The sequence below is a fragment of the Stegodyphus dumicola genome, chromosome 9, assembly GCF_044657685.1.
Source record: "Stegodyphus dumicola isolate Sdum_Otavi_A_Nest chromosome 9, ASM4465768v1".
Taxonomy (NCBI): Eukaryota; Metazoa; Arthropoda; class Arachnida; order Araneae; family Eresidae; genus Stegodyphus; species Stegodyphus dumicola.
Genome location: NC_140776.1, coordinates 180444463 through 180456653, shown reverse-complemented (window position 1 = coordinate 180456653; position 12191 = coordinate 180444463). Strand labels below are relative to the sequence as shown.

General features: G+C 29.3%; 1 protein-coding gene across 2 annotated transcripts in view; it reads right to left on the bottom strand.

Annotated features, from left to right (window-relative positions):
- Positions 1–12191, bottom strand: part of LOC118203821 (coronin-2B-like) — a 59218-nt gene that overhangs the window by 22159 nt on the left and 24868 nt on the right. For both annotated transcript variants that reach the window (XM_085824410.1, XM_085824411.1), the window contains 4 exons: positions 8114–8266; positions 3798–3962; positions 3145–3264; positions 1571–1675 (listed from right to left, as the gene is read on the bottom strand). In XM_085824410.1, coding sequence (XP_085680536.1) covers positions 1571–1675; positions 3145–3264; positions 3798–3962; positions 8114–8266 — 543 coding nt within the window. The remainder of the gene's footprint in view (positions 1–1570; positions 1676–3144; positions 3265–3797; positions 3963–8113; positions 8267–12191) is intronic.

Below are 12191 nucleotides of genomic sequence, written 5' to 3'. Positions count from 1 at the left end.
ATTATAATTTTATTTACAAAATTAATTCTACAAGATAAAGTTTCACATGAATGCAATGCTTAAAAAGTTATGCACAGTTGTAAACAATAGATATCGATATAATGCATACCTAACAGCAAGCATAAATACCCACATTTCATACACCACAAAATTGCTTTTGAGTCTAGATGTGAGCAGTGAACCACTAGTTTGAGAAGATTGGTCTACATCAGGCCCATGAATTCATCAGAGCCAAGAAAATGTTTGTGCCCATGACTGGAGAAGGCATAAGGCATCTTTATAGGTGAGATAAGGAATTTATCCAGCTCCATACAAATTCTGATGGAGAATATCCCAGGGGCATGGATCAAAGGTTCTAAGCCCCTTTTTTTGCCTACTACCTAAATCTCAAGGGAGCTTTTAGCTTGTTAGCTTGACAGTATTTTAAATGCCTACATGTCACAAAGATACTCAACACTTACAAACATGCATGCCTTCAGAATACAAATGCACGCTCCCCAGCCATGCACACAAGATGATACAACTGCTTTTTTTTTTTTTCTATTAAATTCTGAAATTTCCAAATTAAATTTTAAAACTCCAATTAGACACAATCATTTATCTAATATTCTAGCTAATTAAGCAGCAAACAAGAATAATATTACAGAAAATGATTATAAATTAGACACAGAAGAAGTGGCAACAACCAGTGGAAGCAGAGGAGAAAAGGTACACATCTTTGCTTTGACTATCCCTTGCTAATGAATTTTATAATTGAATATATATAATATATATTTTCTTAAGTGATTTTCTAAAAAATAAGTTTCAAAACTGACTTCCTCAAAAATAAGTTTTCAAAGCTTTAGTGGCAATGTTTCTTGAAGTTTCTGGATATACTTATCCTTTTTCTAGCAACACTATAAATAAGGGACAATTAATCAATCAATTATCAATTTATTTAAGAGTCATATGCCTATTTGCTCTTAAGTTTCACATTCAATGATTACTGCTTTAGATTTTGTTCTGCAACTAATTTGGTGATCTCAGATACTCTTCACGTGTTATTAAGAATTTCACCTTTTCCTCCACTTTTCTCTTTAAACTATTTACAACTGTTTAATTCCCTGTAAACTTGCTGTTATTCTCCATAAAGTTTTAAGTTTTCTAGTCTTCTAGCTCAATTATTTAATAAAATTTCTAGAACTCATAGCATGCAAAACTACATTGTTTTATACTTGTATACCATTATCTACTTCCAAAGCTTTCTAGAATTTTAGCTGTAATTATGTTCTACATATGATTTCTATTTATATAGACAATGTACTTATACATATTACTCTTACTTTTAGTATTATTTTAAGTTTCATTTATTACTTGGTAGATCTTTTTGGAAGGCTGAGGAGCTTAGAAAAGAAAAATACTTTCTATATAAATTATTAGCAATAACATCTTAGTTTTATAACATTTTCTTTTATGAAAAGCTCCAGGAGAATGCTCTACTTTCAAAAGTTCACAAAACGATGAACAAAAACTATTTTTAATAAAATGTTAATATTAATCTACATAAAAATACAATAAAAAAGTAAATTACCTTTCCTGCTACATAAACCATTTTAGTATCATGGTCATAAAATGGAAATAAAACACCAGAAGAAGAATCAATATTTTCAATCCTTAAAGGAGCATCAAGATTGTGCTATTAAGAAATATATAATTAGTACATGGAAGAGAAAATGCAATAACAAATCAAAGTATTAAAAAAATAAATAAACTGACAGTACAATTAAACTTCTTATAGGTAACACTATATTTTATCTTTCTTCTATATAAAGTACAAATACATTTTTGCTTGTAATTATTATTTTAATTTTATATTATCTTTCAAGACACTTTGACACTTATGGCACAGAGATACTTCAGCATTTCTTTTGGTGCCACATCAAACTTATAGTTTAGATCAGGGATAGGCAAACTACGGCCCGCTGGAAAGTTCTATCCGGCCCACGGATAGAATTTTAATTTGCCCGTTCATGGCAAATTAAAAGAAATATATATTTATATATTATATATCCATCTCCTTTCTACTTTGTTTAAATATTATTTTTTCTTCCCTTTTTTCAAAGGCCTGATGATCATTTTAATTTCTCTATTTTTGCTCTACAAAACATAAATTGACGGAAACAGCAAGCACAGACAGCTTTCAATCGGTAAAGTGTTAACAGCAGAAGTTCTTTGTTAGTTATAGCTGTAGATTGGTGCCAAGCATTATCTCTTTCTCGGGAAAAAGACATATGGGAATCCAATTATAGGTGAATTAGACCTCTTAGAAAAAACTTAACTTAAAACTCATTAAAATTTAATCTGTTTGCTGACAGCTAGCTAGTCTTAATTTCCGAGGTTAAATTCAATACCCTCAGTAAATGAAGAGAAGCTTAAGAATTATGAAGATGGCTTGAAAAATCTACATTTTGAGTTCGAATGAAGATTTCAGTCCCATTCAAATAGAATTGGATATTCTTACCATGCCTTTCAACGTAAATTGTAAAGTAGTGAGGTCAGATATGCAGCTTGAATTAATTGAGTTGCAATCTAACAATCATCTCAAGCAGTTGTTTCTAAATATGCCAAAGTTCGAGTTTTACAAATCATTATCAAAATTAAGTTTCCCAAATTTAATATCTCATGCTCAGAAAATAAGTGCTATGTTTGTTTCATCTTAGGTGTGTAAACAAGTGTTTTAAACCATAAATCTTAGAAAGAATTATTTCAGAAGTAGACCGACAGATGAGCATTTTTAGCCTCATTCTTTAGAATCAGAACATCTCACTTCAAAGCTCAACATAAGGAACTTTTAAAAATGAAATCGTAATTTCATTTATCTCATTAACGTAGTTAAATTGCAATACTTGTATATTGTTTTTAAAATTTTGGAAAAATTTATCTTGTCCCGCCAAACTTTATATAAACAGTATGTTTTTGAAATGCTTGTTTTATTAGTAACTTTACAAAATATATTAGCCTGTTTTTAATGCATGTATATTGAAATTAAATTGAAAAATATTTCCTTAATTATCAAAATCTTGAATCCTTTTTTACCTGAATAACAATGTTTCAAAATGTTTTCAATTAAAAAATTACGTGCAAATACTTTAACAAAATTTATACCTGTGACCACACAGCCCACTGTCTGTCACTAAAACGAGAGAAACCAGTGGTAAAGATACGTCCTGTATCTCCTAAGAAAACTGCTTTTGATGCTTTTGACCCTTGATGACATATTCCTTCCTTTAATTAAAAGAGAAAACACATTTAAGACCTGTTTCATTAACAAAAAAACAAAGAGAGAGACCAGAAATTCAACACAATGCTGAACACAATACCGATACAGTAGAATAGGAAACGATAACAAATACTTGACATCCACTCTTCTTTTTTTTTTTTTTTTTTTTAAATGGAAATAAACAAAATATTGGTTTCTAAACAATTCAATACCTTAAATTTAACAACAATTTCTTCCCCTTATATAAACACACAAATATATTTCTTAACAAAAATATACTATATTATAGCATATTTTGATTCAAAAAATTAATTTATTTCAGACTGAATCATTGTACATATTGATTACAATTCTATGAAAATTTTATGAAGCTTAATGTCTTAAAACATATATATATAAAGGTAGCAGAAACTTAATTTTATCAAAAATACATAAATCTTAAATGAAGATCACTTGTAATATATTTACAGCTGAAACTTTTCAGATCTTCACTTTAGAAAATAAATTACAATATTAATCAAAACAATTTTTTAATTACTTGTAAAATACTTCCACTTCTAGCATCAATCACACGGAGTTTTTTATCTTTACAAGTGGTTGCGATCAAGCTTCCGTCTCGATTAAAAGACAGAGAATGTATTGTATCAGGATGGCATATAATACTATTTACAAGAGAACCTTCTCCTATATTCCATACTAAAATCTAAAAAGAAAATACAATACCATAAAACACTATAAAATTCTAAAACCACAGAACATATAAGAATAATCTATATATACAATACAAAGTCCGTAATCTGGACGTCCATTATCCTGAATGAGCTATAATCCGGACCTCAAAGCCACAAACTGAATGAGCATACATTACACGCATATGCTTTACACATGCACAAGTTTAAAGAAAATGTTTAATGAAATAAACAAATATTAAGTTTTTTTTTTTTTTTTTTTTTTTTTTTTTTTTTTTTTTTTTTTTGTAAATTTGATACCCTTTAGATCATAATTGCTTTTTATTTCATAAATTACGGTTTCATATTTTTAATAGTATAATTTCTACATGCCATCTTACCAGATTTAAATTGATGACCTATAATCTGGAAAAAACCCTAATCCGAAGTTCCGACGAGTCCAGATTACGGACTTTGTACTGTATACATATAATAATTAAGTAAATAATGTAGAGATAATAAAAATAATTAAATCAATAAAGGTAGCAAACTTATTAACAGAAAGAAAATTTAATACAAATCAAAACTGAAACAAAAAGTATATAGATACAGCCTGAGTAAAAACTTTAAGGGCAGTAAAAATTTTTGAGAAAATGAAAATGTAATGAAAATGAATGTAAAATGAAATAAAAGGGATTCAAATAATATTAATTATTAAAGTTCATTGATAAGAAATAAATGCTATAAACATAATTTGTAAATACATAATTATGAGAAACATGTGGTTATTTACAAAGCTAGTATTTCTGGCTGAGTAAAAACTTTAAGGCCACCAGTCATTTTTTAAAAATAAATGTAATATAATCGTGTAATTACCATTGCAACTACTAGCTTGTGACAACGCTGCAATTTTCATATTTGTCATACATTTCTTCGAAGTATTAATGATCTTTGTGAAGATGGCGAAGGGTAAGAAGTTAACTGATCGTGAAAGAAGAGAGATCGAAGCTTTGTCTTTAACAGGAATGAGTAGTCGTGCTATTGCGATAATGATAGGAAGATCAAAGACTGTAGTCAACAAATTTTTTTAAAATTGAATTACAATTATGGTAAAAAGAATACTCGGGGAAGACCTAAAGCTTTGTCCTCGCGTGATGAAAGAAGAGTTTGCGAACTTGTATCTACTGGAAAATACTCAACCAGGAAACTGATTCCGACGACAGGTTTAAAAGTTTGTCAAAAGAAAACGATTTATAGCACAATTAGAAGGTCTGGAAGATTCATTTATACAGCAAAATTGACTAAGCCTCAGTTACTGCAGAGACACAAAATAGAGTGTTTGAACTTTGGCCAGAAAGTCATGACCTGGGACAACCAATGGATAGAAATTATTTTTTCTGATAAAAAAAAATGGAATTTGGATGGACCAGATGGCTGGAATTTCTACTGGCATGATATAAGAAATGAAAAAGAAATATTCTCCAAGCGCCAATTAGGTGGAGGGTCTGTCATGACTTGGGGCTGTTTTGCTTACAGTGGTGTGGGCTCAATTGCATTCGTTTCAGTTAGAATGAATTCACAAGGATATCAAAATGTCCTAACAAATCATCTTTTGTCAAATGCTGAATGTCTTGCTGGAGAAAATTGGAAATATAAGCAAGACAATGCATCCTTCCATTCGAGTAACAGTACAAAAAATTGGTTCCAAGTCAACAATGTTGAAACTGTGAAATGGCAGCTAGATCACCTGACCTCAACCCAATCGAGAACCTTTGGGGTGACTTAGCAAGAAGCGTTTATATAAATGGGAGACATTTTACATCAACAACAGGGCTCAAATCTACTATCGAAGATGAATGGTATAAAACCGACCCGACCCTTTGTCAAAAACTCATTTCATCCATGAAAACAAGAATATTTGAAGCAATTCGAAGAAATGGCTCCTACACAACCTTCTAAGAATTTGTAATTTTTTTACTTATATGCTATTTTCTATGTTGGCCTTAAAGTTTTTACTCAGGCTCAAATATTCATCTGTGTGTTCTGTAATATTTTCTAATAATAAAATATTTGCAAATTAATTTTTCTACTTTTCTTACTTTTATTTAAGCTTAATAATTATCAAGCAAATGGTATTTTAATTCCTCAGTTTAAATGTTTCCATTTTCTCAAAAATTTTTACTGGCCTTAAAGATTTTACTCAGGCTTTATATAGAAGAAGAGTCATGAAACCATTAGTGTATATACAGACACTGAACTTATGTATTTGACCAACAAATGCAAACACTGTATAATGTACCAGCTGATGAAGGTAAACAAGTGGTTGACAATGATTCAACCGAGAGCTGAATAGTATACAGTTGAAGAGAATGCAAGTAGCTCACATGTTGTTCCACCATCATTCAATAATTATGACTAGAGTGGGTCTGTGAACATTCTACACAGGCATGCAACAATGAAAAACATTTTTGCTGGATAAATCATGATTTCTTTTATATCACATTAATGGTTGCATCATGGCATGCTATACTGCACATGAACACTTGATCAGTGCATATACCACAGAACACCAGCAGGCCAATTTGGAATACTATTTTATGAAGGGCATTTTCATAAGCCCAGTCGATTTTTAAGTCAGATTTAAAGGAATTAAATCATTTTTTAACTAAAAAATATTTTTACACCTATATAAATACAATTAATCACCAAAATTTCACCTAGTTTATACTTTTAGTTTTATAAATGAAGTTTAAAACAGAATAATTGTAAAACTGAGATGGCGGGAAAGAAAAACCTACTGATATAATTTTTCTTGCAACTGACAGTAATTTTAGATGGCATCAAATCATAATTTATTCAACTTTATTACTTGTTTATTATTAATTTTTTTTTATCTACATGTGTTTCTGTATCAATCATGTTAAAATATTTCTTCTAAAATTACTGTATTTTAAATATAAATATTTTTTTAAAGCCCCATATGTCAGTGCTTAAAAAAAATAAAACCAAATTATACCAGTTCTTGACCCTATCAAACAGAATGAGCTGAAAAATACGGTGTGAATGAAAAGAATAAAATGACTGTGTGCATAATTTGTAACAAAAAAAGTAACATGCATACAATGTAAAAAGGCATTTTGAAAAGTATTCAAAAATCAGCTTGTCAAACAGATGAAGAAAGGAAAGAATATTTTTTACAAAAGGAAAAAAAGAATAATTCACAAACCAATATTTTAAAGAATTTTGTATTCCAGTGCAACAAACACTTTTAGAATGTAGTACTATTTTATTTGCAAATTTTAAAGAAAAATATTTGATAATAAAGCATATAAATAAGCTACGAACAAGTCACAATACAAAGATCAAGTAATAAAATAAGAAAGAAATATTTCTTCACAAATACATAAAAATTTAAAGCATGCACAAATTACATTTCCAAAATAAAATACCTATGTATCTTTACAAGAATTCATTTAAGATATGAATTTTTTTTTTTTTTATTTATAAAATATCACAACTTTCTCAAAAACTGTAGAACATCAGTTTTCATAAAGAACGGTGGAAAGCTTAAGTGAATAAATAAAAATAAATTATTTTTCATGCACAGGGGAAAAATGCATTAATGAATATATTACAGCATGCACATATACAATAAAAATTTTACTTATTTGAATCAAAAATCATTTTTTAACTGGCTTTATTTCTTTCTGTACTTTTTAACATTAGAATTTGATTTAATGTTCTTTTAATATTATAAAAAAAAACAATTCTACACCAAATACTTAATATATAGTGTTAAATATATATTTTATCAATTATAATGATATCAATTATATTTTAATCAATTATATTTATCAATTATATTTTAATTTGTGTCAGTTAAACACCATATTAAAAAAAGAAATAAATAATTAGATTTTAAAGAAATGCATTTATTGCATTTCTTTAAAATCTAATTATTTATTTTTTATATAATTATTTACTTTTTATAATATCATTTCGCAAAGCAATAGGATGTCAAAGTGTATTATAATGAATAAAAAATTTTAGACATTTTTAAGGAGATTTTTAACTTCAATATATGAATAAAAATTTGAGAGAAAATGAGTAACAGGAACATAATAATATTTAAAGAAATTTAAATTTTAAACTTTACTATAGGTTGATACAAAAGCTCTGTTTTTACCATATAGTCAAATCCAACACTGAATAATATATTTTCAGCTGTAGGATGCCAAACAATATAGCCAACTCTTCGCTTATGACCAGTCAACTCTAAAACAGGCTGGTTCATATTTGCTTTCTTAAGACCACCATCTGGTATGTACCAAACTTTAATCTGTAATATACATTTTGAAATAGAAAATAAATTCTTCAAAAGCATTTAAAGACATCCGAGTACTAAAAAAATATGTTCAAATTTTATTTTTAAGAAAGATTAAATATAAAAATACCAAATCTAAGTTTGAAAGATAACAAAAATAATAGCAGTAGTAAATATTAATTAATACATTTTATTAATTTTTCAAGAAACTGGCACTTTTTAAAATAAGGCAAGAAAAAAGCTTTAGGTTGGCATAAATTTTGAATAAACTCTGTCAATTTTGAAAGTGACTAGACATAAGTCCCTCTTCTTACACAGAAAATTTTTTTGCAAAGTTTCTCCCACTTATAAAATTTTTCTCTGAAGTCTTTATAAAAATGTAGTTTCTTTAATTAATAACGTTAAATCTAAATGACCAATTCTTTCAAAATTTTAACATTTTAGCTCTGGCATGTTTCATTAATATCTTTCTCAATTGATGGCACTACATTTGTTTTGTCTTTTGTTTTCTCTTTTCTCTTTAGTTGGTAGATTAGGCTTTTCATATGGCCCCTCAGGAAAAAGTCCAAACACTGGAGATCTGGTGACCTTGATGGCCAAGCTATGGGATAACTTCGACCAATCCATCGCTCTGAAAATTTCATAGTTCATATCAACAAAAACCCTCTCAGCAAATCCATGGCAGAAAATGTCATTAGGTGCGAGGACTGACCCTTTTTATACAATTTATTTACGATGCCATCTAGCAGCTCACCGTTTGCATTCCAAACATACATTCTATGACGAATATTGCTCATATAGCTGTCTTCTATCACCCCCTAAAGTTTTGCCCACCTGTTCAGATTCACTCTGGATAGATGAAAAATGGCAAAAGCGAGAAACGAATCTCCTAGGCAAAGCAAAAATGTAAAAATATAAATCCTTCATTCCAGATGTTATGAAAATTAAAAAGCTGTTAATGCATAATTTTTTGTTCAGTCTCTTAACCCTTTGCGGCACAGTCTGGGCACACCTAAAACTTTTTCTCTGTACACACAGAAAAATTGAATGAGAAAGGATTTATAGGTTACTATAGGTTACTCTGAACCTTTTTACTTCCTAGTACGAAGTAAAAAGGAAGTATTGTAATCGCGAAAAGTTCCAGGCAGCATATTTCAACAAAAATATCCATTTTTACCGCTATCGAATGCAATTTAACGATGTTTTTGTGTGATATCTGTACGTAACGACAGAATAAAAGACACGTTTCCTCAAAAAAAAATTATAAAACTGCTTTAAAATTAATTTTGAAGAGAATTTTTCGTGGCATCTGTATTAACGTATGTACGTACGTATCTCCATAACTCAAAAACAAGTAGCCTCAGAACGTTGAAATTTTGTATATAGGACGGCTATAACATGTAGATGTGCACCTCGTATTTTGGTTGCAATCGGCCGCACCAAATGTATATAAATATATTTATATATATATCCACTCTGTAGCCCGGCTCAGTGATCTCAGTTTCTTTACTCTTATATGTATGTAAATTGTACATTTTTTGCTTTAAAAATGATTGAATTATGTTGTTTTTATCTTCCAGTTAAGGTTTTTATGCCTTTAGTAAATCTGTATGCAATATTTTTAGAATTATCAACAATTTTAAAGTTGTTTAAGTGCCGCTAAACCTTTTTTTATGGTGGCCATTGATTGTTTACATTTGAAACAACAGACTAGTGGATTTGTTGCCAATCTAGAGAAACTTAGCTTCGCAACAACAAGGATAACGCCTTCATTTATTATTGCCAATTAAATCATGCTTAATCCTTTCTGGAATTTTTTCGAGGAAATAAGTGTTTAAGATTTACTTCGTAATTTTTAATATAGATATTTTGAGTTTTTATGTATTTTTGCCTTCTCGCAAAGTGAGAACTGAATTAATTGAATGAGAAATACTCAATCGTCTGTGAAAAACTGTTTCTTTTTTGTTTTGTTTGCTTAATTTCTTTTATACATCATTCTAGCTTTATTATAGTATTTGAATAGAACATGTGGCAACGATTAGATAATTCTATTCTTTAAATGATATAAATTTTGTGCATTATGAGTTATAATATGAACAAAATATAATACTGTTAAGTGAATCTAGCGCCAGAGTGTTGCTATGGTAAACAAATACTAGAGTGAATTTTAAAGAATGCATTTATTCTATTGTGGTTTATGCGCTGTCGGCGAAGTAGATTTAATTCAATCCAATAATTTTAAATGAAATGCAAGAAAAATGCGTATAATTTAATATTCCGTACAAGGAAGTCATGAGGTGTACACATCAGATTTTTTATTTATAGTTGATGGCAGCACAACACAAACCAGTCCATATATTTTAGCCATTTAGTTTTTAAAAACACTCATTTTTCAAAGAAATCTTCCAGATTTTTTTTATGATATAAAAGGAATTATTTGAAAAGAAATTTCTATGTTATTTTCTTGGCTGTATGCTAATGTCCTTACTCTATTTTAGTTTTAAATTTTTACTTTGAAATCTTGCCTAAAATGGAACGATGAACATCAGGTGTTCCCAAAGTGGGCTCACTGAGAAACTAGGTCACTGAGAGGCAACTGTATCTTTATTCCTCTGCAGTTTATCGGTCAGTTCATTCACAATAGAAAGGTGGGTCCACATCTGTATTTCATTTCTTGTTTTTCTCTTTCTTTCCACTTTTTTTTGGGGGGGAAGGGGAGATATGGTTATCAACTAAGAAATTGTTTTGTCATTTTCTGAAGGTCAAGAATAATTTTATCAGTTAGCTGTTTGATTTTCCACTACAAAAGTTAGTTCTCTTTTTCTCTTTCACTTTTGTTCAAGGAAGTTTTGTTAGCGCTAAGTTTAATAGTTTTGAGTAGTAGACATTTATTTTATTTTATTTTATAGATTATAATTTCAAATTGTAGATATAATATTAGTTTATTTTTTCGGATTTTTAATTATTTTTCAAATGGATCGGAGAGAGCTGACCATTTCTGAAGCATTGAAAATGCTACGAATTGCTTTTAGATAGTGAGTCTGATACAGATCCCGGTACATGTGCAAAATATCCAATATTGGGTTGTGCTTTTTTAAAGGTGGTGACACTTTCTTTTAAGAGTACCACCAAGAAAAAAGTAGACGAAAGTGTACATATGAAATGTAAATAATGTAAATATCATATACTTTTTTTTCCATTCATACGCATGCGCATGTAATCATCATATAACCAAAAGAGCTTTTTTAAGGGGGTGTAGCAGGCCTCCCCATGGCACACCCTGGATAATGCTAAATCTGCTACAGTATTCAGAATGTAGTGTTTTTTAATCGTAAGCAAAATCTCTTACTCTTTTACACACTTCCCAGCAATGCTTGTTTCATCACTGTTTTCTAAGCTCTATTCATTCAGTGTGCCTGCTTCGGGCACACCCACAAAATTAAAACAATAAGTGCTATTTTCACAAAATTTTACCTGTATACTCCTCTAAACCTCATTAAACTGCCTCCTTTCCCCCCCTTTAATTTCAACTTTAAAATGTAGCGTGCCGGAAAGCGTTAAAAGTATCAATAAAAGTTCGTCACAGACGAAGATCAGCAAAGCCGTGCCCATTTAAAGAAGCAAAAATAAACATAATGAATAAGTTAACCTAATTAAACTCGCAAAGAGGCATAAGCAAAAGTAAAGTCATGAAACTATACATATCCGCAAATAACTTCAAATAATCCAAAGGAAGTTTTCAACTGAATCAGACTGAATTTTGTTAATTGAGTCAAAAGCGAAATTAGAAAACATTAAGGAAATAAATAACAGCAGAAAAACTTCTACATAGACTATTGCAACATCGATGAAAATTTAAATATATATAAAGGTTTAAAAAATATGGAAGGGCTGGATTCATCATCTGATAATGCAGAGATGAAAACTAAATAACTTCATT